Source organism: Neophocaena asiaeorientalis, unplaced genomic scaffold, assembly GCF_003031525.2.
Source record: "Neophocaena asiaeorientalis asiaeorientalis breed wild unplaced genomic scaffold, Neophocaena_asiaeorientalis_V1.1 scaffold828, whole genome shotgun sequence".
NCBI classification, from domain to species: domain Eukaryota; kingdom Metazoa; phylum Chordata; class Mammalia; order Artiodactyla; family Phocoenidae; genus Neophocaena; species Neophocaena asiaeorientalis.
This window is the reverse complement of record NW_020175443.1, coordinates 826514-854263: the sequence shown is the minus strand read 5'-3', so window position 1 is coordinate 854263 and position 27750 is coordinate 826514. Positions and strand designations below refer to the sequence as shown.

The 27750-nt window shown below is 53.5% G+C and overlaps 2 protein-coding genes across 3 annotated transcripts; one reads left to right on the top strand and one right to left on the bottom strand.

Moving 5' to 3' along the window:
- On the bottom strand, positions 1 to 2003 carry UQCR10 (ubiquinol-cytochrome c reductase, complex III subunit X). Its single transcript, XM_024767930.1, has 2 exons — positions 1801 to 2003; positions 1 to 266 (listed from the first exon to the last, which is right to left on the bottom strand). The coding sequence occupies exons 1-2, from the start codon at positions 1948 to 1950 to the stop codon at positions 222 to 224; spliced, it is 195 nt and encodes a 64-aa protein (XP_024623698.1). The 5' UTR covers positions 1951 to 2003; the 3' UTR covers positions 1 to 221.
- A 280-nt stretch (positions 2004 to 2283) lies between these two features.
- On the top strand, positions 2284 to 27748 carry ZMAT5 (zinc finger matrin-type 5). 2 transcript variants are annotated; one of them, XM_024767894.1, is made up of 7 exons: positions 2293 to 2393; positions 13535 to 13689; positions 18484 to 18546; positions 20559 to 20639; positions 21896 to 22007; positions 23420 to 23530; positions 27347 to 27477. In XM_024767894.1, exons 2-6 carry the CDS (start codon positions 13563 to 13565, stop codon positions 23484 to 23486), a joined length of 450 nt encoding a protein of 149 aa, XP_024623662.1. In that variant the 5' UTR covers positions 2293 to 2393; positions 13535 to 13562; the 3' UTR covers positions 23487 to 23530; positions 27347 to 27477. The 2 variants fall into 2 exon arrangements, with proteins under 2 accessions (XP_024623661.1, XP_024623662.1); XM_024767893.1 differs by lacking the exon at positions 23420 to 23530 and having other exon boundaries at positions 2284 to 2393; positions 27347 to 27748.
- The last annotated feature ends 2 nt before the right edge of the window (positions 27749 to 27750 follow it).

Genomic DNA, 27750 nt, shown 5'->3' with positions numbered 1-27750 from the left:
TCAAGGACAGTTTACATTTATTTGTTGATGACTCTGACTAAACATACTTCAAACATAGCAGAAGTTAAAGAGTCTGTCAGGTGACGTCATCTCATGCCAACAGCTAAAGGTGGCCCGTGTAGAGTGACATGAGCTTCATCTTCAAGCTGAGGCCCTGACTCTGGGCAAACAGCTGGTGGGTGGACCTGGTCCTTCTGGCCTGGATTGGGGCCTCCAAGGAGCTACGCCTTGTTCTCATACTTGTGCTTGATGTGTTTCCATAGCTTCTGCATTTTAAAGACAAGAACCACAAACTTAGTTTTGCCTCTCACATTTTATAACTCCTCCCACCGCCCTGGTCTCTAAAACAAACCTGAGAGAAACATGTACCACATGCTGACAGTTTGCAGTGGGCAAACTGGAAGCAGTACTAGGCTTGATGTACATTCCTAACATTTACAGGATGCTCAGATGCTCTCAATCAGGGTGTGAAGTAAGTGGGAAGGCATGATCTCACTTTACAGGAAACAGGTAGAGAGACTGAGGGCCCTACCCCCAGAGCATACAATTATTAAGGAACAGAGGCTGGAAAATGTCTCATTTCTTCAACTCCCAGGTATTACTCAAGAGGTCCTAAGTGCATGGTCCCCAAATACTTCACATTGAGCCATTTAAAAAATTTCCTCAGACCTATGATCATTGGGTCAGGAACTAGCTGTATTCTCATTCCTAAAAGCAACAAAGATGGGTGGGTTATGACAACATCCTGAGCTGCCTTCCCCACACATTGGAAACGGCCAGAGGAACTGCTTGAAGATCAACAGTAGCAGCACTTTCATAAGGGCAGAAAGGTGACCTGGCCACAGGCCACATCAGTGGACAGAGCCTGCCTGGGCTGTAGGGCCAGACCGCTTCAAGTTAAAAACAGAGTGAGTGGTGGCACAGGCCTTATTTGTCCAAGACCTTCCCCAGTATGAGCCACAATTTAACGATAGAAAGCAGGCAAGGCATCCAGCACAGTGCCTGGCACACAGTGAGTCTAAAAAGTGTTGTTATGCTCTATCTTATGCTTCCACTTTCTCGTGAGGAATGTAACAAACGACATTTTTTGTGAGTACCACCTACCAGGTACTGTGGCACCTTGCCTGCATCTCATATAATCCTCACAATAATTCCCTGAGATAGTTACTATTATTATCATTTCTATTCCACAGATAAAAGTGAAGCTCAGACAGGTTAAGAAACTCACCCACCTTGATGTCACAGTTATTAATTGATAAGGCCCAGTATTCCCATCCAGGGCTCTCTGATTTCATACCCACCCTACTCTTAACCATTATTAATACCACCGCTGACAGCATGTAAAGACTTTGGAACTGAAAAGTGCTAGCTGAAAAGGCCAGCCACGGTATCTAAAGAGTTGTTCTTTTCACGACCGTCGCCCGCTCAAATCTGCCCTTGAAACCTTCAGACGAGATAGGGGGTCCCGGGTCCAGCCCTGACTTGCTTCTAACTCCCTGGTGATGTAGCCCTAACAAGTCCTTTGCTCTCACTAGGTTAGTCTTCGCTTCTGCAAATGGACAAGTGGGTGTATGGGGCGGAAGACAGCAATACTTAAAACCCCTGCAAAGTGGGATCTATTGACCCTGTTTAACGTTTTAGGATTCACACCGGGCGGAGCGGACAGACGGCAGTCTGCAGACAGAAGACACCCAGGGATCGCCCCCACTCCTCGTAAAGGTAGACTGAATCCCGCCCCACCCTCACTCTCACTGTCACCCCTCAGAGGGGCCCAAGGTCAGGATCGGCCCAGGCCCTCACCCCTTCGTTGATGTGTTCGTAGATCGCGTCCGCGCCTTGATCGAAGGCGCGCTCGAAGAACAGGGCGCCCACGGCTATGGTGAGGGCAAAGGTGGAGGTCCTACGGAACAGCAGGGAGTACAACCTCGCAGTCAACGTCGGGCCCGCCATGTTTGTCCGCTGCCGAACTAGCACCACCTCGCATGCACCGCGACCGAGCTTTCTCTCCAAAGGTCCTCAACTTGTAACGCTTTATGGGATTTGTAGTTCTTCTGGATCTCAGCGCTCGTCGTTTTGAACAATGGAAGTAACTGATGGCTTGCGCGTGATTCAAATCGCCTAAAATCCAGATCACGGTAGCCCAAATAGTTGGCAAAATGTATTACCGAACTTTTCTCCTCAAACATTTCTTGCTGATTGAATATTTTAAACTACAACACCCAGAAGCCCTCGGGCTTCCTCCGCTTCCGCCTGCACGGTCTCAGCTTTGATTCGCAAAGGTTTCTGGGAAGGGTGGACTGATACCCAAGGAAGGACTACGAATCCCAGCAAGCAGCTCGTGGCGTGAGGGCGCAGGAGGAGGAGCTCAGAGCCGTTGGGCCCCACGGAGCCAGGTACCTTCTTTGGCGGGACGTCGAGGGCGAGTGTCCTTACCCCCACGGGAGGGCTTGGGCTCTTCCATCTAAGTCCGCGAGCCCCGCGGTGGGCCACACTATTAAACGGAATGCGGAGTGGATAGGGGAGCGAGGCCTGGGTGCCCGGTCCCAGGCTTGTCCCCCGTCCTGTCTCTGTCAGCCCCAAGTCCAGGGCTAGAGTTGGAGCCTGTGGCACAAGTCAGGTCCTGGGAACTGAATCCCTCTGCCCAGCCTCAAGGGAAGTGGCGATTCTACCCATGCTTCATGTTACCCTCATCCCTGGGTTTCGCAGCTGACAATCCTGGCTTGGAAGGCAGGAGACCTAGATCCACTCATTCCTAATTGGGAATAGAAATAGCAAGGACTTAGGAGGACTAGGGCCGTCCAGCACATGTTTTCTAAGTGCCTCTGGGCCTTGCGCTGGGGACCTAGCGGTGAACAAGTCCCTGCCTTCATGGAGCGCCCATTCTGTGTATGGGTAGATGGGAAGGTGCAGTAATGACAAGTAATGCTTTGAAGAGCTGAAGAAAGTTTGCTTGGGGAGGGGGTGGTGGTGGTAATATTTTAGACAAGGTGGACCCCAGGGCGACACTTAACCCTAGACCTGAGTGAATAGTAGCCATTCAAACAGGAAAACGTGGTGCAAAGGCCTTGAGGCTGTTCTATCCTGGGGTGTTTGAGGAGGAAAAAAGTAAAGTGGACTATGAAGTAGGCTCAGGTCAGTTCATATCTGGCCTTGTAACCCGTGGTAAAAAGTCTTAGTTTTTTCTAATTGCACTAGGAAGCCAATGAAGGGTTTTAAGCTGCGGTGTGACATGATCTAATTTACATTTTAATGTCATCATTTCTGGCTGCTCTGGAGAACAGACTGAAGAGGGGAAGTTGCTGTGGTGGGTCAATTGAGGCAGGGTGGTAATTTAGATTAGGGTGTGGATTAGAGTAGTGATCAGATTTGGAATGCATTTTTGGAGGTGGGACAAACAGAACAAGCTGACAGATGCATGTAAGGGCTTACAGGAAAGTGGACTCAAGAATGGCATCAAAGTTTTGACCTCAGCAACTTAAAATCAACAGGATGATCTTAAGTTCTGTTTGGCCACATTAAGTTTGAGCTGCCCCTTAGGCATCAAATGGAGGGGTCCAGAGGCTAATTGGGATTTGGATCTGGAGTTCAGAGGAGAGGCCTGAGCCAGAGATAAAAGTCATTGGCCTACGTGTGGCATTGAAAACCAGGGACTGGATTCGAGACCTGGATCTGCCTCTGACTTGTAAAAGCAACAGTAATGCCTTGTTTGGGGACTGGTAGGAAAAATGTGAAATGCTCTATATCCACCATGCGGTTATTTTCTATTTGCAAAGCATCCTGGTAGCCCTTTCGGGCAGGAAGTTGTGAAGCTTCTGGGAAAGAATACTTATATCTTGCTGACAACTTCCCAGATGAGGAGTTCAGAGGAGGGAGGAATTATTTTAGGTGAGATGGGTAGGGAAGACCACAGGGAGTTAAGGTGGGCTTGTTTTATTTTTTTGCCTTTTTAGTTCATTCTCATTTTGGAGCAACAATTTTTTAAAAATCTGATTTTCTTTAGGCCATCGATTTCAACTTAGAAATTATTATTCTATACATAAATCTAGAAAAATTAGAAAAATGACCTTAACTTTCCCTTTGATTAATGTTTGAACTCAACTTGAACAAACTAAATTCCTTTAAACATTCAGCCCTATCTTCAGCTCAGTTACATTCCCTTACACATTTAAGTCCACTTATACATTTAATATATTTGATTTTCTTTTTAAGTACTTCAGATATATAACCTAACAAGCATAATTTCCCCAGAATACTTAAACAGTTACTAGAAAATCTAATAAATTAACCTTATAAATGTAATAAATTTTAATACTTTTCAATACTTTTAACAAACTTAGTCAAATTCTGTTTTGTCAACTTGTTCTCAGTCAGGGGATTCAAAAAATACAGGCTCCATCTCTGACAAGAAATTAGGATATGGCGGGCACCCTTAGTAGCTTTTATAGCACCTCAGTGATTTTAACATGCAGCCAGTGTTTCCAACCATTGCTGACCCCTCAACTTAGAATCACAAGTTTCATATCAATTACTGACAGATACTTTATCAATTACCTAACTACATATTTTAACTTTTATATTTTAAACTGGAATCACAGTGCTTTTCTGTTATATACTCAACATGTCAAATTCTTTTCAATGTGATACTTTTAAGCACCAGGTAGACACTGATTATTAATAATCTTAGGACAGGAACATTAGTACAATAATTGATTTCGTCTACTACCTCTGTTTTCAATTTTAAGCTTTCCTGGAGTGTGACAGGACGCTTAGCCAGTAAGAAAACACTTTTATCCACTCTAACAAATTGTGCTTAGCATTCTCATCAAGTCGGGGTTACCATTTCAGCTTACTGAGGTGGTTCATAGTCCGACCAGTTTCTGACTGGGACACAGATTTGCGGGCTGTGTCTACCCAGAGTGACTGCCTTCAGCAAAGGCTGCCTTTGGGATGCAGGGGATGAAGAGGTCAATGAATAGTGGAAGCTCAGTTCTCCAGGCTTTTATTTCTTGGGGGTACCTACTGGGGGTGGCTAGAGTCCCTGGTTAAAATGCAAATTTCTGAGCCCCTCTCCAGATCTGCTGAGCCAGAATTCCTGAGGATCTGATTCAGGAGACTTCATTTTTAATAAGCTCCTCACCAGGAGCAATGGAAAATTTTGAGGAGTTGTTTTGAGAGGGTTGATCTGATGCTGCCAAGGGTGGGCTGAACTAAGGAGGCTGGTCCAGATGTGAAGGGGTGAGACCTGACTTGGGCAGTGGTAACAGAGAGTCACATGGTATTTGGAGCCCAGACTTGGTGGTGGGGAGAGAAGGGAAAGGCAGAGGTGTTTATATGAGTCAGGGTATATGGTTCAAGAGCCTCTTTCAGACTATTTTTGCCTTTCCTATTTGGAAACTCTGGCCTGTTGGGACCTCTAACTATCTGGTGAGAAACTGTCTCCATCCTGAAGCTCCTGGAGCCCAGATTTGGGTTCAGCTGACCTTCACTGGGCCAGGTCCACTTGGAATCAGGGCTTGTCCTATCAACCGTCAGCCTGGACTGAGGAAAATGTTTACGCTAGATCCCTTTCAACACCACCCCTGGCCAGTTCATCCAGGTGAACCGGGTCCCTGGAACCATCCATGGAAGCCTCCTAAAGAAGAAGGAATAGGGTTTATCCCTGCCTGACAAATTTCCCACTTTTTTGAAGGGAATTTTTTGGGAAAATTTTAAAACTATACACGCCAAAAATAGAAACTTAGAAAAACAGAAAAACACAAAATGAAAAAAAGAAAATCCCGCACATCGTAATTTTATTCTCTAGACATAACTACAGTAAATATTTTGTGTCTTCTCCAGTCTGTATGTGTGTCTGTGTGTATATGTGTGTGTTGAGGCGGGAAGTTCTTTCTCCTTAAAAACGTGGTATCATGTTGTACATACTGTTGTGACAATGAGTCATTTTTCATTTACAATATGGGATGAACATTTTGTCCCTGTAGGGAATTGTTCCCTTTGACTGATTCTTCTTTAACTGAAGTATAGTTGATGTATTACTTTGACTTGATTTTTTTTTTTTTGCGGTACACGGGCCTCTCACTGTCGTGGCCTCTCCCATTGTGGAGCACAGGCTCCGGACGCGCAGGCTCAGCGGCCATGGCTCACAGGCCCAGCCGCTCCACGGCACGTGGGACCTTCCCGGACAGGGGCACGAACCCGTGTCCCCTGCATCGGCAGGCGGACTCTCAACCACTGCGCCACCAGGGAAGCCCTGACTTGATTTTTAATGGCACCATTGAATAGGTTGGCTCACACCCTACTCTTGCTCCTTGCCAGTTGTGGGCTCCCTCTACCCAAAGTTATTTTTAGGGTAAAATGAGGATGGTAGGCTTTGTGCATCATCATTGAACCCCTTCCCCCTCTCTACACAGGACCCTGAGCGGTCTGCCTGGCATGTGGTGAGCAATGGATAACTGTCAGCTCTTTTTATTCTTGGACATTTGGAGTTTGGTTTCAGGACAAGCTACATTGCAGTGCTCACCTTGGTACCTAGATCTTCGAGATGATCTCTGATCATTTCCTTGGAGGAAGTCCCTGTTGGATGCAGGCGCCCCTCTTTGGGACCCCCGGCACAGAGCTTGTTACCTATGACTGTTACTGGGGGCACATCTGTCGGCCACCCATCCCCAGCACATACTCAGCTCACGTTCTCGTGAGAGCATGGACTCTGTGTCATGAAGCGTGAACCCCAGTCTGGCAGAGAGGAAGTGCTCAGTGTGTTTGGCTGGTGAATGAATGACTGAAAAGGGAACCATGGAACTTTAGGGTTGTGCATATGCAAGTGGGAGGGGGGCCCTCCTCTGACTTGACTCAGGAGAGTTTTGCATTGTGGGGCACTTTGTACCTGTGGCCATCACAAATTATAAAGTGATTTAGTTTCTCCATTCATTTATTTCACTGTATTAGTTAACTGTTGCTGCATAACAAATTACCCTAGAATTTAGTGACTTACCACAACAAACATTATCTGATACGGTTTCCGATGGTTGGGAATTTGGGAGTGGCGTAGCTGGGTGGTTCTGGCTCAGAGTCTCCCACAAGGTTGCTGTCAAGCTGTCAGCCAGGGCTGCCCTCCTCTGAAGGCTTGACTGGGGCTGGACGGTCTGCTTTCAAGCCCACTCACTTGGCTGTTAGCAGGAGGTCTCAGTTCCTTGCCATGTGGGCCTTCCTACTGGGCTGCTCACAGTATGGTAGCTGGCTTCCCCCCAGAACAAGTGATCAGAGAAAGGGAGACACCAGGATGGAAGCCACGTTGTCTTATAACCTGATCTTGGGGGTGACATACCATCCCTCGGCTCTCTTCTCTTAGTCACAGAGACCAACCCTGATATGCTTTGGAACGGGAGACACAAAGTGCAGACACCAGGAGGTGGGGTCATTGGGTGCCACAGAGGCTGGCTGCCACGTCCACAGATGTGCATTAAGCAGCACTGGCTTTCCAGACACTCTGCCAAGCACCTAGCATGCATGACTCAATCCTCACAGTACTCCTGTGAAAAGTATTATTACCCCCGACTTCCAGATGAGGCTCAGGGGTAGGTAGTTTGACGAGAGTATCACAGCCCGCGAGTGGCTTGGGATTCAGGCCTGGGTGGGTGGCTATACAGTAAGGGCTGACTTGTGTGGCCTGTGTGACTTCAGGCAAACTCCCTCCTTCTCTGTTCCTCAGTCTGTCATCTCCCCCCTTAGACCAGCATTTCTCCAAGTATGGTCTGTGGACTCTGCATCAGGGCCTCCTTAGACCCTACCCCTGTCCCAGACCTGCTGAGTTAAGAAATCGCTGTGGGTGGAGCCCCCACTGCCTCATATTGCTGAGAGTGGATGATATACTTTAAGAAGTGAACACGTTTATAAAGCAGAAACTAACACACCATTGTAAAGCAATTGTACTCCAATAAAGATGTAAAAAAAACAAAAAGAAGTGAACACGTGAATGAGGTCAGGATGAGAAAGCTTCGTGGTTGCTACAAAACCCTGGGACATCTGAGGGAGACCCTTAACATATCAGGGCTCCTATCAGGGGAGACATCTGGATCTTCTTGGCACTTCTGTTGGAGCTGGGTCCTGAGCAGGCAGTCTGCAGGCCACCTGCAGGGGCCGGGTCCGATGCCGCCAACTCCAGACGGCAGGCATATGTGGCGCTGGGACATTGCCATGCTCCTAGTGGGCGTGCAGTAAAGCCGTCCTCTGGCTGAGGTTTGCTGTTCACCTGGGGTCTGTGGTGCCATAATTAGAAGAAATGACAGGTAAGCTCGAGGGCAGCATGTGGTGAGCACAAGTCCTGTATAATTACAGCATGCATCCCAGCCCCTGGCCACAGCCGAGCTGTTGACTGATTTTAGTCTTGTGCCAAAGCCAACTCTGTACCTGAGACGCACGTGATGAAAGCAACCAAGAATATCAGTGAAGCACAGATGTCTGCCTTGAGCCAGCCTCACGGTGGAGCGGTGGGGTGGGGAGAGAATGGGTCCCGGGTCAGCCAGGCCCCAGTGTGAATGCTGGCTCCGGTGTGCCTTGGCACGCCTGGTGAGGGCTCCACAGGAGGTGCACGGGGGCCCTCAGCACCACTGGCCCACCCGCAGCACTCAGGTTGATGAGAAGTCTTCCTTATCAGTGTCTCTCCCGGTCGTGGCTTTGAGCAAAATAGGAGTGAGTGTTTCTGAACCTGTTTCCTAATCTGCGAAGTGGATGCCTTGATATCTACTCCGAGGGTCTGTGAGGATTAAATAAGAGAATGCCTAGCACACAGGAGTCAAATCTGATTCTCCTTTCTTCCTTCTTCCACCCCACAGCATCTCAACTCGTTGGTCATCTTTTCCTTGAGCCCGGAGGCCTGCAGTCAGGTGCCGTGGGCTCGCCGGGTGTGGTCTAAGTCAGTAGTGGGGGCCCTGCTGGAGACAGAAGCCCTGCAGGGAGGGTGGGGGTGGCAGAGACCTGCTTTCGGGGGCCTTACATGTCTCTCTTCTCGTCCCCGTCCTTGTCCCCAGATTCAGGCTTGTGGAGAAGAGGGTCGGTGAGCCAAGGGCAGGAGGCCTTGGGCTCCACGGGTGGCTCCCTCGCTTATTCCACCAGCAGTTCTGTGTTTGATCCTCTCTTCCGGGTGGTGCAGTTGGACAGACAGACAGAGCCCTCTGCCCTCGTGGAGCCTGTATTCTAGTGGGGAGGCAGCTCTTGTGACAGTAAATCAGTGTGTGAGACGAGCTATGGAAAACAGCAGGTGGTGAGGGGGCAGACGTGTTTGCTGCTGTGACTTTGGCTGCAATTTTAAATCAGCTGGTCAGGATGTGCTGGGGGTAGGAGGGGAGTGAGCCTCCCAGGGGATGATGGCAACAGCAGTAACGGCCTCCATTCTCTGTGGTGGTAAATTCACAGCAGCAGCGGGGTCCCTGTTTTATAGCTAAGGACAGACTCTGGGAGATGAAATAACTTTCTAGTGGTGGAGCTAGAATTTGAACCCAGGCCTGTGTGACCTCAGAGGGTGGGCCCACTAGCATTGCCCTCTGCCCCGTGCCCACGAGGAGCCACCCTGTCACCTGGCGAAGCTCCAGGGAGCCAGCAGATGCTGTCGCCACCGTGGACCTGGTCTCTGGGAGTGGGTGGGTGGCACTGCCTGTGTTCCTGGTGAGGGAGTCGGGCCGGATGGTCCTGTGTTCCGGACAGGACCTCGCTCGCACACTGCAGAGCACGCCAGCCTCAGAGGACGAGGATGAATCACAGCAGAGAGGGCCAGCTTAGTCAGCACCCCATGCTGGTGTCTGGGTGCCGTAGAGACGTCCGGCTGTCCCCATTCCCCTTTCCCTGACCTCCCACTCAGGGCTGCCAAGTGCGGTGGTGCAGGTTGTGCCTTGTGCAAGGACGCCTGGCTACGAGGTGAGGCAGAGTGAAATACACTCTGCTTGCCAAGTTGTGTGTCTGGCCCGGTGCTGTGTCTGTCCAGAGGATTCTGCAGCCACATCTTTTGCTAATGTGCGCCAGGGCACTGGAGCGGGAGGGAGTTGGGTCAGGAGCTCTAGAACTTCACACCTGGACGATGCCTGGGTGAGGTCACCTTGCTGGAGGCCAGCTCCTAACCAGGGACAGGGCCTCTGCCTCCATGGGGTCAGGCCTGTGAAGGAGGCAGGAAGTGCTGGCCCCTCTAAAGCCGCTCTGCTCCCTTGACACCGTTCCCAGGCATTGGGGGCTCTGCAGAGCTGCTGTGCAGGCAGAGGTCTTAGCCTGCCAAAGGGGCTGAGGTTCAGTCCCACCCCTGCCTTGTGCTGTGTGCTTTGGACAACTCAGTTCCCCTTTCCTGGCCTCCCTTGCCTCATCTGTAATATGGAATAGCTGACCACAGAGGTCACTTGGGCACTGATATCCTGTTCCTTGTTCTGAGTCTCAGTTTTCTGAAATACAGGCTTTTGGAGGCTAATAATAATGATGGTGATGATGGCCAATGTTTCTGGAGGGCCTCCTGTGGGCCAGGCTCTGTGCTAAGTGACACACGTGTGTCTGTGTGCCCTTAGAGATCACCTGGTCTAGCTGTCTGCCTCCCACTTCACATGTGGGGAAACCGAGGCCTAGAGAGGGCAAGTGACAAAGCCACATCCTCACCTGGCAGAGCTGGGACTAGACACAAAGTCCATTGACCCGTCCTGGACGGCTGAGCACTTCCCCTGTGCCAGATGAGGGGTGGCCAGTGTGGGCAGAGGGAGGCACGGGTGGGCAGCGCTGCCACGATGGCCCTCAGCTGAGGCTGTTGTGCCCCCCATGGTTTGTGCATGTGAGAGAGAGGGGAAAACACAAATACACACGCTCACACAGACACACACAGCCCAGCCCCGAGGGGCAAATCATTTGAATCGGTGTTGCTGGGCAGATTGGGAGAGGGGCATGTGATCTTCATTTCCTGGTGGTTTGGTTGGAGACCTGCTTTGCCCTTCCTGGATGTGTGATCTGGGGCACCTCACAGCACCTCTCTGGGCCTCAGTTTCCTCAATCGTAAATGAGGTTGTAATACATACCTCTTGGGGTTTAAAGGGGCCACGTGGTCCTGGGGGTGTAGTGAGTAAAGGAAAGCTGTCATCCGTATGATTTGTTAGGAGGCGACTTTCATAAGTGATTAGGAGTATGGGCTCTAGAGCCATCCTGCCTGTGTTCTAAGCCCAGCTCGGCTGCTTTCTAGCAGCATGATCTTGGCTAAGTCACTTCACTTCTTGGAGCCTCAGTTCCCTCATCTGAAACCTCACAGGTTGTCCTGAGGATTAAGTGAGATGATGGATTATAAAGCTTTTAGCCCAGTGCTGGCACATAGTAGGTGTTTAGTGCATCAAATATTACATAACATTTATTGTACACTTGCTTAATGCCAGACATTATTAGTGTCATTTGTATTGCTGTTACTCTTTTATTAATAATTCATTTGGATTCAAACTTCCGTGTGCTGCTCCCTAAGCAATCAGCCAACCCGTTGAACCCACCGCCCCATATTCCTACAGTGAAAGTAGAGGCCTGGAGAGGTCCAAGGTCACACAGCTGGCTTCCCAGTGCCCTGTGTGGTTTTGCCTAGCTAAGTCTGCCGCAGAGCCACTGTTCCTTATCAGTCTCCTGGAGGAACGCCCCTCCCACTGGCCCTCCCTTCCCCTCCCCTTTATGCTCCAGAGCCAGTGGCTCCTCTGAGCTTCAGCCTTCATGAATGGCTTAGTTAAGCACTCGGCCGTTAAACGTTCATCTCTTACAATTTCAGTCCAATTCCTATAAGTTTATTGGCAAGACAGGGTGTATTAGAGCTGCCAAATTTAATATATCAAGTCCGCGTGTCTGGGATGCGGTTTCTCAGCAGTAATGGGAGAAGAGAGGTTTTATACGTTTTCATTTTGAATGAGTGTTCGTGATCCCATTACAGCCCTTGACTTAATGGCTGCTGTCTCTGCCGCAGGAGCGGCTTTCTCCATCCCTTGCCTGGCTGCCTGGACTGTCCAGGGGCTTATTTGTCTCTGTGTCTCTCCCCGTTCTCTTCTTCCCAACATGTATTCCCCCATCTCTCTGCCCTGTGGGTCAGGTCTCAGCTTTAACTCTACTTGCCAGATTCTGAGAGTCTGGGGCTTTTGCCACTGGCCTGGGCTGCTACCTCGTGACCTTGGGGAAGTCACTTTTCTTCCTCCTCTTGGCCTCAGGAACCTGCTCTGGGAAATGAGGGGTCAGACTATAGGACCTGAAAGGTGAGAGGCTATTTTGGGCTCAGCCTTTGCAGGTCCCACCTGGTGGCCCTGAGTGAACCCATTTGTCCTCTGGTCTTGTGACACCAAACGGGGACTCAAGGGCTGGCCTTGAGTCATGGCTGCAGATCTCCTGGGTCAGGAGTGGCAGCTGTGGTCACCGGGACTGAGGGGTCTTAAGTGTCTGAAGACCCTGAAATGTTCTCATTTCCCTCTGTGATTGCCACCTAGGTGTTTAGCTGATCTCCTTGGGAAGCTGTGTGCATTTCTGCCTGAGCCCTCTGGCTTCTCTAAGCCTTAAGCTGGCTGTGGAAGGGAGGACACCAGCAGCAGGATTTTAGGGCACCTGGGTTTGCCTTCTGCTTACCAGCTATGTGACCTTGGGCAGATCGCTTCCTCTCTGTGAACCCCAGTTGTCCCATAAGGAAAATGGGAATTAACTCATTGTTGAATAACAAATATTTGGTTGCCTACTCTGTACTGTGCACCACTTTGGGGGCTGGGGCTTTGTAAATTTTATGTAGAAAAATAAAGTGTGAGTGTCCTAAAAACAACAACAAAAACACAAAAATATCCCAGCCCACATGGATTTATATTCCTGTTGAAGGAAAGAAAAATATAATAAGCATAACAAGCAACTTATTACTTCAAAGGTGATAAAAGTGAAGCAGGGAATAGGGAAAGCTAAGTGGAGGGTTCTGCAATTTTAAATAAAGTGGTCATGGGAGATTACTGAGAAGGTAGTAGTTGAGCAAAGATCGAAGGAGTCAAGTGAGCAAGCGGGGCAGGTATGCGGGGGGAGCATCCCGGCAGAGGGAACAGCAGGTGCAAACAGTGGGAGGTGGGCGTGTGCCTGGCGTGTGCCTGGCGCGTGTGAGGAGCAGAGAGGGGGGCTGTGCGGCCAGCATGGAGGAACAGGAGAGGGGACGTCAGAGGTGGTGGTGGGGGCTGTCCAGAGTGGGTGAGGTGGTGGTTCTCCATCCAGCCTGGCTGCAGATGAGAATTCCCTGGGGTGCATTAAAACATGCTGATGCCCAGGCCTCACCCACTGTGTTTCTGCTTTAACCGACCTGGGGTTGAAGCTGGGCGTCAGAACTGTTAAAAGACCCCTCTGGAATGAGGCCTCTCAGGCCATAAGCATCCCAACCGGGTAGCCCCTCATGGGCTGTTGCGGAGTTCACATGAGCTGGTGTGGGTAAGTAGAGCCTTCCTGACGTGGCGCAGGCCTGGCCCCCGGGCGTGCTCAGGCAGGGTGGTGGCGTTTCCTCTGCGCTCTGACCCAGCGCCCTGCGACTTCCCAGGCAGCGGCAGCACCTGGCGGGGGTGACCATGGGGAAGCGTTACTTCTGCGACTACTGCGACCGCTCCTTCCAGGACAACCTCCACAACCGCAAGAAGCACCTGAACGGGCTGCAGCACCTCAAGGCCAAGAAGCTCTGGTACGACATGTTCCGAGGTGGGTGTTGCCGGCCTGGCGGCTGGGCTGACGAAGCCCTATTCTCCAGTCTTTCTTATATCATCAGACAGGGAAACGCTGCGGGCCAGCGACAGTGCTGGTCTGGGCTCTTTGAGGAGCAAAAGAGAGGAGGCCTGGGTTGCTGGCCCCTGGGGCAGATGGGCCCTCAGAAGGGCAGGTGGAAGGCGAGCTCCTTTCCCTGCAATCCTGACTGAGGGCTCCGTTCTCTGACGCCTTGCCAGGCTCTGGGGACACTGTGGTCACGAAGAAGGCCTCTCTAAGGAGCTAATGTCTGGGCCCACAGCTGAAAGGTAGGGAAAAGCCAGTGGTCCATCCTGGGCAGAGGGCAAAGTGCCAGCTGCTCTCGGAGCCAAAGAGAGGATGAGAAGGAGCATGGTAGGGCCCGAGGCTGGCCACAGGGCCGGGGCCAGATCGTGCAGGCCTGCGGAGGCCACGGTAAGGGGGGTGGGCACAGAGGGCAGCCTTCGAAGGGCTGTGGGCAATAGCCACCACGACCGGAGCTACGTTTGATGGCAATGGCCGACTGCTGCCTGAGCAGGGGGCGCAGTAAATGGCTGTCGAATGACTGAGCTGCTTCTGGGAAAGGCTTATGAGGCAAAGGAATTAAGGCCATAACCACCTGGCACAGGGCCTGGCACCCAGGAGCATTGGCTGGAGGGGAGCTGCTGCTGCTCTGCTGTCTTTAGACACACTGAGCCGTAGTGAAAGAGGCGCCAGGAGCTGGACAAATGGAGGGGGACTGTGGCAGTGGGGTGGGGTGACCAGGAGCTCCTGGAATGAGCCGGGGCAGGGCCAGTGCTCCATGAGCTGGGGAGCAGTATTCCAGGACAGGGCCCAGAGGCTGGAAGGAAGGAGCTGAGTCCCAGCAGCTCAGAAGGGGAGACAGAGAGTTCCCTGGTCTGTGACTCAGATTCAGGTCACTCACATTTTATTGAGTGCCTGCTGTATGCCAGGTGCCTTCCATGGTCTGTCATTTGCTTTTCTCAGTAACTCTGTAAGGCAGCAGATCTAAACCCTTTGAGTTAGAATCACCTAGAGACCTTAAAATAAAAAACACTGATCCCCTGACCCCCATCCCCAGAGGCAGGTTTGGGCTGGGGTCTAGGCTTGGGTGAGGGAGGGTGGCCAAGCCACTCAGCAGACCAGGCGTGGCTATGGTTGCAAGGGGCTGGAAGTGGGGGCAGAGGGGAATTCAGGGGCAGAGGGGTCTCCCAGGTGCCTCAGAGGCCTCTGAACCTGGTGTCAGGCAGAGGCTCCCTGTACCCCAAATCCAGTAGGGGCTGCGATCTGGCGTGGTGCTAGGCCTCAAGGTTATCTTGGTGTTTGTTCCTAGTCCCAGACTTTCAGCCAAGAACCCTGGCCCCGTGGGTACAGGGTTGATTGGAAGAGGGCTATAGAAAAGATGAAACAGTGGGTGCCACGAGCCCCTTCTCAGGGTTCCCAGCATTCGCTCACATCCCCAGCCATATCCAGTCCTTAAAACAGCACTTCGAGGGAAGCTGGGCAGGCCAGGGAGCCCCACTTACAGGTGGTGACTTAGAAATCCAGAGCAGTGAATCACCTCACCCTGGTCCCCAGGCTGACATATGAGCTCTTTCCCCTTCCCTGGGAGGCTTCCCCAGGGCTCCAGCTCACCTGCACAACCGCACAGCACAGTCTCTGCAAGGGCACAGGGTACCCTGCCTCAGCTAGGACTCGAGACCTGCTCTGCTCCCGGCTTCATGGCCTTGAACAAGTCCCTTAACCCTCAGAGGGCTGATGATCCATCTGCCTTGGTCAGCACAGGCATGGGCCCTGGAGCTGGGCTGCCTGATGTCAGTCCCAACGTGTCACTCACTAGCACTGTAGCCCTAATTTTGCCATGTGTAAAACAGCTGTAATAGCCATACCCCCCCTCCCAGGGATGTCACGGGGCTCAGTAATCTCCTGATGACTGTATGGCACGTAAGGACTTACTAAGTAAGAACGATGCTTATAGGTCCACAAAAGGATTGGCCTTGTACCCTTTATCTCATGGCTCATTCATTCAGCCAACACTTGGTGAGCGCTTAGCATGTCCTTGGCTCCCAGAGAGGCTCTGAAGACTTAAAGGTGAATAAAACAGGGCCCCTCTCCTGTGTAACCTCACACCCCATTACAACAGTGTGTTCTGGGTGGAACCCCTGTCCCACCCAGGCCTCCAAGCCCTGCTGAGCTGTCCCTCCAAGCTCCAGCCACACTGACCACCACAAGTACTGTCCCCTCTGCAGGCATGCCTTTCCTGCTGTCCTCCCCACCCCAGACAGTCCTCCAGGACGCCCTCTCCAACTCCTGGGCCAGGTCAGGTCATTTGGCTGCGTGCTGGCTGTTTACCCCGTTTATATCCACGTGGATTAGTGTGACTATTGGAGTGGAAGGAAGGACCAGGTCTGACTTGTTCTCCACTAAATCCTCATCCTGGCGCAGCGCCTGGCACACAGGACGTGCTCAGTAAATGTTTGTTAGATGCATATCTCAATGAACAAGCAAACAAACCCAGGGCAGCAGGGCAGCTGTTAATTTGGGGAGCTGAAGCGAGAAGGACCAATAGGGTCAGATCATGAGGAGCCTTGAATGCCAGGCAGAGGGGCAGGGCCTGTGGCTGGGGGTTCTCAACCCTGGGTGCACTTCAGAATCACTAAGGAGCTTTTAACAATTCTCATGCCCTCCCCTTAGATGAATTACAACAGAACCTGAGAAAGATGGGCTTGGGCTGTGTATACTTTGAAAGCTGCCTAGTGATTCGCCATGTGGCTGGAGTTGAGAACCACCAGCCAGATGCTGGGCAGCCTGGAACTCTTCTCCCATACTGAGTCACCCCACCAGGGCCCCTTGTCTAAGACTCAGACTCAGCCCCATTTCCAGTTTAGCTGTCCTACCCCAGTGGGGCCCTGGGCAATGTCCACACGCCCTCCACCAGCCCTCCTCCCCAGGGAAAGCCTCTGGCACCAGCTGGGTGGGCTGAGTCTGACAAGTCCAGTGCTGACCCTCTCCCCACGCTGCTGGCCCACCCACGCTCCTGCAGGCCGCCCCGGGAGTAAGTCCTCTGATAGCTAACTCTCGACCCCAGCAGGCCAGCCCTGAGGAAGTGAGGAGCCCCCCCTCAGAGTCGGCTACTCACCAGCCACCAGGAAATCAGCAACCACACAGGAAAGGGTGGGGGCTTGAGACGCACAGGCCAGGGTTCAGACCTGGCACTGCCACTTCTTATGTGTGTGCCTCCTTTCCCTGTGTGAACCTCAGTTTTTCCATCTGCAAAATGGGGATGTTCATGTAAATGGTGGGTTTATGAGGAGGAAATGGAGTAAGAACTGCTCCTGTTTGTTGAGCATCCACTCCAGAGGCTCTCAGCCCTGGCTGCACCTTAGCATCACCCGGGGACCATGATGCTGAAGCCGTTCCCAGCCCCACTTTCCCACAATTCTAATGTGGGACCTCCTTTGCCCAGTGCTCTCTCCATCCGTTATCTTATTAAATGTTGACAGCAGCCCTACCAGGTGAGAATTTTCCTCCCATTTTACGTATGGGGAAACTGAGACTTAGAGTTCACCTACCAGTCAGGGCTCGTTAATGGGGAGCCCACCTAACCCCTCACTCCATTTGGACGTGGCCTGGAGAGTATTCAATTGGAAATGCTTGGTACCTGCTCCAGCTGGAAAGTCTGACTTGAGGGCTAAGTGGGAATTTAGTGGTGAGGTCTCCATCTTGGAGTAACCAGCGGAGATGTGTTTGATTTCCAAATAAATTTAGGAAAGAAACAAGAAAGTGTAACAGAAAATCTAAACAAAGAAGAGCAGAGGACCCAGGGGGCTCTTAGAGTGAAGGTCAGAAACACCAGGGGAACTATTTTGACTCGGTGACTTTGGAATCCAGTGAAAAGGGATGGCTAACACCATGAAATGAAGCATAGAAGTCAGAAGTCAGGTGGGATAAGGCTTCCAACAGCCATTAGACTTCTCAGGTGGAGGTCATGGTGACATTTGGCGGATGTGGTCCTGTGTACCTGGACTCAGTAGCCCATGGTCTTTCCTTTACCCCAGCAGCCTCTAGAAAAGGCAGCAGATGGACGGGGAAAGTGCACAGCTCAGACCTGGCCTCTCCTTCCTCCAGGGCGACATGAGGGCCTCTGAGTCAGGGCACCTTCCTCACTCATCTCACTCACTTACAGATTTTGACTGATTGATTCCTTGCCCACCAAGGAGCATACAAGATTTAAACTGTACCTATATGATGAAAATAAAAGTAGGAAAAATCGGAGGAAACCAGGGTTAAGGTTCATATCCAGAAAGATTGCCAGGAAGTCCTGTTGAGGCCGGTGGCTAGTGTGAGAGGGGAACAGAGGGAGGTGGGGTACAGCCTTGGCCATGGAGCGATGCCTGGGCCCTGGGGTTTACTGGTGGGCTTTTTAGGTTTTTATTTTGAAATAATTAGAGAGTCTCAGGAAGTTGCAAAGACAGTACAGAGAAGTCTTCTTCTGGTACCAGGACTTCAAAAAAAAACACCTCCCAATATGATCTACTGTGCAAAGTTGAGAGTCTCTGACCTCAAACCTGGTCCTAGCCTTTGGCTGGGTCTAGGTGGGGTGGGTGGGGCTGAGGTCACCTGAAGCTCGGATCCCTCTGCCCAGCATCCCTACCTGTGGTCATCCCCTCTTACACTCCTCCGTGGATGAGGACCTCTTTCCTTCCCTGATCTCAGTGGTAGGAAGTGCCCGTGTGCAGCTAAAGTCTGAACCCGGATCCTCTCTCCTCGCAGATGCAGCTGCCATCTTGCTGGATGAGCAGAACAAGCGGCCCTGCAGGAAGTTTCTACTGACAGGTAAAGTGTTCTACTCCGTTCAGGTCCCCCTAGGGACCAGCATGCCCTGTCTGATCTGCTTGGACTTCTGCACAGCCTCCCCCCACCCTCCCGCCTGAGCCTGCTTTGTGGCCTTGGTGCGTCAGCTGACTTGACACAGTCAACAGGGGCCTTCCCAGGGGCTGTGCCTTAATGACATCCAGGGCTTGGTCCTCAGCTCTTCAGACCTAGAATGTGATTTTATCAGCTTACCCAGAACAAGCAAGGGCTGGGAGATTGCAAGTAAATCCAGGAGATACTAATAGGTGTAATAGACTGGCTGATTAAGTTAGCCTGGGAGCCTGACTTCTACTGTGCCCGACCTCCACTGTGCCCTCCCTCCCAGCAGGCAGGGCTGGAGACAGGTACAGGCCTGACAATGCCGAGAAGCTTCAGGGTTAGAACAAAGGACGCTGGGTGTTGATTTCACTGCTCAGTACGCAGCTAATAAAGATGCATATAGTTCAAAGAGACAAAAACCTCAGTAAGTGAAGGAGCCAAAGGCAGATGAAAATAAGGGTAGGAAAAATAAGACAAGGCCAGAAGAATACTTAGTCTCCTCCATGCTTGCCTTGAGGTCCTGTATACTCTAAGGGTTTGGCCTTGAGTTTCCTAGCAGCCAAGGCAAAGAGGAAAGCCATGATGATTAACATGGTGTAAAAGGGAGCTTAGCACCAAGGAGAGGTACTGCTGTTGGCCTCGGAGAGCGGGGTGAATGGCTGTGCTCCCCTCAGGAGACCATGCTGCCCCTAGAATGGGCACCAGGCCTGCGAATCAGGGGCTGCCATTCCCCATGGGCTGCACCTTGATGTGAACACGCTGCTGGCAGGCAAGGCTGTCTTAGGACACCTCTAGTCTCCTATTATTATTATTTTTAAAATTTATTTATTTTTGGCTGCTTTGGGTCTTTGTTGCTGTGTGCGGGCTTTCTCTAGTTGCAGCGAGCAGGGGCTACTCTTTCATTGTGGTGCGCAGGCTTCTCACTGCGGTGGCTTCTCTTGTTGCGGAGCACAGAGAGGCTCGCGGGCTTCAGTAGTTGTGGCACATGGGCTCTAGAGCACAGGCTCAGTAGTTGTGGTGCACGGGATTAGTTGCTCTGCGGCATGTGGGATCTTCCCAGACCAGGGCTTGAACCCATGTCCCCTGCGTTGGCAGGCGGATTCTTAACCACTGCACCACCAGGGAAGCCCTATTTTTTTTTTATAATTTTTATTGGAGTGTAGTTGATTTACAGTGTTGTGTTAGTCCAGGTGTACAGCAAAGTGAATCAGTTACACATATACATATATCCACTCTTTTTTTTTTTTTAGATTCTTCTCCCATATAGGCCATTACAGAGTATTGAGTAGAGTTCCCTGTGCTATACAGCAGGTTCTTATTAGTTATCTATTTTATATATAGTAGTGTGGATACGTCAGTCCCAATCTCCCAATTTATCCCTCCTCCCCCTAGTCTCCTGTTATTTTGAGAAACATTTTGGTCTCCCCAGTTGAGATTTGGAAAGCCAACCTGGACTTTGGTACCTCCTTGACAAAGCTGCCATTAAAGCCTTTCTGGGGCACAGTCCAGCTACTTGTGCCCCTCTCCCCCCACCCCTTGCCATGGGCAGGGGGCACCAAGGCGGGGGTGTGAGGAAGCAGAACCCTCTCAGGGACCCACCCATAGTTAGTCGGGGCTACGGGCCAGGGCAAGGGGAGGTAACAGGAGACAAGCCTGCAGAGGCTTATGGAACCCAATCATGAAAGGCTTCAGTGGACTTTGGTCCCCGGCCAGGGAAGGGCTGTGAACAGGGCCTAGTGGACCAGACAGGCCATGCTGGCTGCTCTTATGGCTGGGCCAGAGAGAGTCCAGCTTCTTCCTCAGGGCTGGAGTTGCTACTCCTTAGTCCCTAACACCCTGCCCCTAAAACTCTGGTGGCCCCTCATCAGGCTGCCCTTCAGCTCAATGGTAGGAGTCCATCCCGGGCAGCAAGTGACTCTCTCCTCCCGTTGCAGGCCAGTGCGACTTTGGCTCCAACTGCAGATTTTCCCACATGTCAGAGCGAGACCTGCAGGACCTGAGTATGCAGGTGGAGGGTGCGTTTCACTGGGACCCTGGGCTGGGCAGGGGTGGGTGCTGGGGGGATGTAGGGGAATGCTGCCCTGTGTCTCCCCCCTTCCCCCTCTTTTGTGGCTGCCATGTGGGGTAGGCTGAGAGCTATCCAGGGCATCATGAACTGCTTTCAAACCACCCCAGGCATGAGTGGAGAAGGAGCCAGGGAGCCCCCATCCATGTGCCCGGCTGGGTTTAAAGTGACACGCATGGCTTCCTGTCCAGGAGTCCCAAGGGTGTGCCTCAGCCCCACCTGGGCCCTGCTAGCCTGGCATTCATTCATGTACACCCACCCTCCCTTCCTCAATCAGGCAACGTGTTTGGAGCCCCTATTCGGCCCCTGGCAGATCCCCCACTGCGCTCTGGGGACAAGGGGATAAAGAGAGCACCTTCCCTGCCCTCAGGATGCTCAGGCCTGGGGACTACAGGGAAGGGCAAGTTCAGCTTCCCTCTGGAAACTGGCATGTCTGCCTTTGGGAAATTCACTTCCTACTGCTCCAATTAGAGATAAGGAAATTCCCACTTAGATGGTCTTTATCGATCTTCGCATGCAGCCCCTCACTGAATGGATGGAGAAACTGAGCCTCATGTGAGCCCCCATCCAGTGCGGCTCCTCTGTCCACGTGGCCTCAGGCAGCCAGCGAGCGTCTGGGGTGGCCTGGCCTTCACCCTCATCCACCAATAGGCCTCACTCCCCTCCGACCAGTCAGACCCTGTGGGCAGTGCCCTGCCCTGGGGCTCTGATGACAGTGTAGCAGCAGCCCTGCCACAAACACAGGTTTCTAGGAGCTTTCCCAGGGTGGAAGTGAGGCCTTATGGGCCAGGCCAGCGAGTCCTGGTGACAGCTGTATCTCCAGCTCTTCCAGCCATGGTCTCTCAGAGCCTTTGGCCCGTGGTGGGAGAGCGCAGGCTTTGCCCTGTTCTGCAGCCCACACTGCCTCCCTGACCCCAGGTTTGGACCCCTCCTGAGGACCAGGCTCTCAACTGTCCTGTGTCCAACTCCAAAAAGCTTGGGAGGCAGCCAGCGTTTTGTCTTCACTTCATGGGGAAGCAGAGTGAGGCCCAGAGGGGCTACCTGGGGAGGTGGCTGCAGGATGGGGACAGGCCAGAGGACCTGCTCCTGGCCTCCCAGCCCGTGCCTACCCTCCCGCCTCTGGAAGGTTCCAGCTGCTTTGTGAGAGTGTGGGGTTCAGATGGGGGTGAGTATGCCCCTCAGTTGCCTGTCTCTCTATCCCCACAGAGGAGAGGTGGGCCAGGGAGTGGCCACTAGACGTCACCGAGCTCCCTGAGGTCCACGTGGAGGACTGGCTGGAGAAGAGAGCCCAGCAGCTGAGCTTGGCCCCAAGCAGCAGGTACAGGCCCTGTGGGTCCCCTTCTCCCATGCCCTCCAGTTGCAAGACCCCAGCCAGCTTGCCCTTGTCTCCATGAACTGCCCAGGGACCAGACACGGGCGCCCCCAAAGGACTCCTCAGGTGGGGGCCACATCGGGAGCTCTTGGGTCCCCACGCCCTGGCCAGAGGCTGAAGGGCACTTGCCTGAAGGTTCCTGGCCTAGGCCTCATCCTCCTGCCTTAGTGGAGTCTGCAGTGGCTGAAGGAGGCAGGTGGCCAAGCCAGCTTGACTCCACATCACCAAGTCCATTGCCAGAGGGAGAGGCCTGACTGTGGTTACTGAGGCCCCAGAAAGCCAGTCACCACACTGTCCCCTCTAGGCCCTGCCAGATAGGCATGGTTGCTCCGACCCTGCAGAAGGGGAAGTGAGGCTCATGGGATGATGTGACTTGTCCAAGGGCACACAGCTCGGAGCAGGCACAGCTGGGATTGCACAGGCATGTGACAGGCTCTTTGTCATTGTCCCACTGCCTCCTCGAGGAGGGGGCTGGGGTGGGGCTGGCCCAGCTGCTGCCTGGGCCCAGCACTCAGGATGCTCAGAAGTGGACAGGGTGCACTTTACCCCTTGTATGGGGAGCACCCTGGGTCAGGAGCCCACAGGTGTGTGCTGTGTGCCGTCCCAGGTTCTCCTCTTCAAGGTCACAGCCAAGACCAAAGCCAGGGCTCCTGGGGTCTTCTACCAGGTATTGAAAGAGAGAGAAGGGAGGAAAAGGGCTAAAGGATGTGCCTGTGACCTGCCTGACTTGGTAAAGTCACCCCGTGCTGGGCTGCCTCCTTTCCCGTCCTGCACTGGGACCCGGTGGCCTCATGGGACAGCAGCCTGGCTGGGACAGTCTGTGGGAGAGGTGAGGCTTCCCTTGAGGCTCCGCCAGGAGATGAGGGCCAAGCTTCTTGCCTTCTCCGTGCCTCAGTGAGGAGAGCTTGTTAAGCTATTTTAAAATTAACTTTGTTTTTAAATCTGTGTCCCGTTTGTCCCCCGACCTTGAAAATATATAGTACAAGTCATGACTCCTGTGTTGGAATGTGACATCCCTTCCGTCTGGTCTTGTCAGAAGTGGTTGTGATCTTGGTAGTGTGGGCACCTCCCTCAGGACTGGTCCAGGGACCCATGTCCTGCACCCCAGCTCGGGGCTGAGGCCACTCAGAGAACTCTGGGGGCTTCCCCACTACCCCACTCCCTGGACCCAGCTGCCTCCCCGCTCCGCCACCATGGTTCCTCTGCTGGGAGTGAGCCCCAGAGGCCTGGGCACCCCCTGGGCTTGTGCCGAGGGCTCAGGGAGACCCTGTGGCTGGGCTGAGGGGGCATGGGGGTGGGTAGAGATGGGTGCCCTGAAGTCCCTTCCTAGGGATAGATGTGTCCCTGTGCTCTCTAAGGCAGCGTGCCTGTGACCATGAGACTCAGAGGACTAGGGGACAAGATGGAGAAACTGAGGCTGAATGACGGGCCCAGAGTCGCAGGAAGAGTGGTGACCACGTGATAATCAGGTGTGTTGGTGCCGTGGTGTGCCCGGCACTCAGCCCCGGCCTTTAGCGGGGTTGGTGCCCCCGGTTTGTAGCTGAGGAATCTCTTCCCCTCCAGGAGGTTGTGACTGCCTTGGTCACACACCTACTACCCTTAGCAGCACTCAGCTGTCACTTGAGAGAGAGCTTAGGTCCCTGCCCTGGCTTTGGACCCTGGGCCACTTCTGTTACCAGGTCTAGGGCTGGCCAAGGGCCAGTGCAGTGGTTGGCCACTGCAGCCGGAAGTCTGCAGTGGTAGTGGCAGTAGCCGGCTGCTGGGATGGCAGTGACTGGAATAGAGCTTGCCGCTGGGGACCACCCTAGGCTGAACCCTATCCCCTGGGCTCCTCTCCCGCTGACCAGCCAACCTGGACCCTTCCAGGGGACCTGCTTTTCCACTTGTTCTCTGTGCCTTTGCACAAGTCCACCTGCCTCCTGAGGGCTTGCAGCCAAAATGAATTACTCTCTGGGCAGAGCAGACCAGTCCAGCCTTGAGAAAAGGAAGTTGTTAGGAGGGAGGTGACCATTTATCATTGCTTTTGCCATCACAGCCTCGGTCTTCCTCAGCCCTCTCCCCTCAGGTTGGTCTCATGAAAAATGATACCCACACCCTGCAGCCCACAGGCTTTGGGCTCTGCCCTTGCGTCCCTGGCCCCCACTACGCAGGGTCAAGGAGGTGGATTGCAGCCAGGAGGCTGCCTCTCTCTGTTCCCTGAGTCTACCATCAAGGCAGTCCTGTGGCAACAGTGCCCTCTCTGCCCTTCACCCACCCTGGCTCTCCTAGACGTCACGGCAGCCCTTCCTGGTCTCCTACCTGCCTCTGCTCCTCCAGTCCATCCTCCACACAACAGCCCCAACCAGCTTCTAGAACACTCCCTGACCCCGGCCCTGCTGAAACCCTCCTGGGCTTCTTCCCCGTCAGGGGGACCCGGACTCCACAGCCCAGTTTGCAAGGCCCCGGAGAACTTCCCTGCCGCCTCCACGGCCCTTGAGGGTCACCTTCTCACCTGTCCCATCTGGCCTCTTTGTCAATCCCGCCGGGTGCTTGGCCGCTGGTTAGGTGTGGTGGGGCGCTTCTGATTTGGGGGCACCTTGTGCACACTATTTCCTCTGCCTGGAACTGCCCCCCACCACCACGTCTGCCTGGCAAAGTCAGACTCATCCTTCAGGCTTTAGCTGAGACATCTCCCCTTTCTCCCCTTCCACCCCCGGGCCTCCCCCTCACGGCCCTGAGCTCACACTGTCATCAGCCTGGTGCAGACCCAGGACATGTTGGCTGCATGAGAGAGCATTTGGGGGAGCAGGGTCCCGGCCTGAAGGACTATTCCTGAGTATTAGTGCCGTGGGCGCCTCGTGGGGACGGGTCTGGTGGCCCCTTTTCCTCTCTGGGTGTCTGTGTCCTCCCCCCCAGGACACAGGGCAGAGATGGCTGCCTGGCCCACCTGGGGCCACCCAGACCCGAGGGCTCTGACCTCACAGGCTGAGTGGAGCCCTCAAGGTGAGCCGGGCTAACCATCCTTGTAAAGGGGAGATGGAGGCTCAATGGGGCCCCAGCCTGGTGCACTGTCCCACCCCCCACCCCCCACCCCTTGCCCCAGCAGACTGACCCTGAGGCACCTGCTGGGAGCAGACAGTAGCGGGAGGGAGGGGCCAGCCTCAGGTGAGCAGGCTGATCCCTGCGAGGCCAGAGGCCAGTGCTCGCCCCTGCTTTCCACTGTTGGCTCTTCAGGTTGTGACTTTATCCGTCTTAATCTTCCCCTTTGCACCCCTCTCAGGGCTGGTGCTGCTGTTCTGGCCCAGGTGCCTCCCTAAGACTCTCTCCTTCTAATTAGGACCATAGCTGGGGACAGGTGAAAGAGAGCTGCCCTGTCCCTGTGACGGGGCAGACAGGCCAAGAGAGAAGCCACGAGCACAGTCCTACGCACCTGTGTCCCTGTCTGCTCCGTGCAGACTGGAGGGGTGTGCTCCAAGGCCTCGGTGCCCGCATGTCTGAGGCCCGGGGAATGCACCCTTCTCCTGGCGGGAGGCCTCAGCTGCCCGGGAGTCTGACCCGTGTCCTAGAGGAAGGGCCTGAGGCTCACAAGAAGGGGCTCCCTGATGGATCACACCCTCTCAGACCTGCGGTCACCCCAGCCCCACGGGGAGCCAGGGCTTGGCTGGCAGCTGGGGCTCTCCCTTCCAGCAACTGCGGAGCCTCCTCCATTCCCACCCTTCTCTGCGCCTGGTGGAGTTTATAAAATCTCCCCGGCACCATAAATCATGCTGGGAGCCGCTTTCTGTTCTTTCCAGTGGGCAGCAGGCTGCCGAGCAGGGATTCCCCTGTCCTCGCGCCACGGGAGGCCCCAGAGGCTGCACCGGGGCTGCCTGAAGCCCTTGCTCTGGGTCTGACAGCAGCTCAGGCCCAGGAGGGGTGGCTGGTCGAGGCTTCAAACCTCTCAGTGGGCCTGGGATGCTCCCGTCCTGCAGAGGCCCGGACACTGGGCCCCTGAGCCTGCCAGGGCCTCACCTTCACTGAAAGTGGGACCTGGGGGTGGGCTGAGCTGGGCTGGGGGCAGAAGCATGAGGGGCCAACATCTGGGGCCCACGTGTAGGTGGCATTCCGGCCTCTCACCCCCCATTCTAGACTGTGTCTCTTGGGCCCGTGACTGATTCCATGCACCTCAGTTGCCTCATCTATAAAATGGGGTTCAGTAAGGATTCTTGAGGTTCCCCTCGGCTGTGCTGTCTGGCCCAGAGTAGTATCCAGGCAGTAATAGCGCTCAGCATGGCTGTTTGTCATCAGCAAGCATTCACTGGGTGGCTCCCTGTGCCAGGCCCAGCTCTGGGCACTGCGGGAGCAGATGGACGCCACCCCATCCCCTGGTCTCTCCCCCTTGGAGAGCTCCAGTCCTACAGGGGCGACGTGAGCTCCCAAGTGAGTTCAAGGTAGCCTGAGGGGCAGAGCAGCCCTGGAGCGGCAGTCTGAGTGGGGGTCAAGTCCAGAAGGATCGGAATGTGGAGCAGTTGGTGGGGAGGCTGCCTGTGCGCCTCAGCGGCTCCCTTAGGACAGGGCCACCCTGGGCTGAGCACACAGGGTGGGTGCTTCAGATCGGCCCCGGGCCTTAGGAGGTGGCTCCTGGGGCGATGGACCTTAAGGGGAAGGGGAGTAAGTAGCATGAGAAATAAGGCTTTTAAAAAATTTTTAGACAATATTTTTTTCTCATTTCAAAGGCTTGCGTGCTTGAAAAACTTTCTTGAAAAGTATAAAGAAGTAAAAAAAAATCACCCATAATTGCACCGCTGAGATAGAACCACTGTTAACATTTTGCTGTGTCTTCCAGGTTTTTTTTTATGCATTTATATATGCTATATATCTTTAAACAAAAATAGTATCATGCTATATACATTATTTTATAAGCTGCTTTTTCTCCCTACTCACACAGTATTATACATCATGACACCTTTCCTCATCAGTGCATATAAGTTTGCCTTAATTCTCACGCAGGCTGCGTAGCATTCTCTGCTGTGGACGTGCATATATATTTAATTAGTCCCCCACAGGTGGACACTCAGGTTATTTCCATTTCTTATAGCTCAGTCTCTGCCCACAGCCCCCCTATTTCCTTGCGCTCAATCCTAGAGGTGAGGTGGCTGGCTCAAAGGGTCTGCGTGTTTCTGAGACTCTGCCTTCCAGAAAGGTGATACAGGCAGCTGCCCCTACCCACAGCTGGGGTGGTGGGGAGGGTGAGCTGGAGGGGGGTGCCCCCGCTTGGGCCTGAGCTGTGCTCCACACTAATTCTCTGTTCTTTTCTTTCCCTCTAGGGCTGAACCCATCAGAGCCACCGTCTTCCAGTACCCGGTGGGCTGGCCACCAGTCCAGGAGCTTCCTCCATCCCTGCGGGCACCCCCGCCTGGGGGCTGGCCCCTGCAGCCCAGCGTCCAGTGGGGCTGAGTCCCTTATCCCTGCCTAGTCAGCCCTCCAATCAGCCACAATAAAGATAAGGGCTTGTACGGGGGACACCCAGGCCCCCTGCTGCTGCACCCCATGGAGCATCTGAAACTAAAGACCAGGCCTGGCCTGGCCTCTCTGAGGCCTAAGTGTCCTCCCCAACCAGGTGCAGCCCTGGTCCTGGCTCTGAGCCAGGCAGTTCCACCACCCCCACCCCAACGGGACATCTTGAGAAGACTTCCTTCCAGATGTTTATAAAGAAAGTCTGTCACCACCA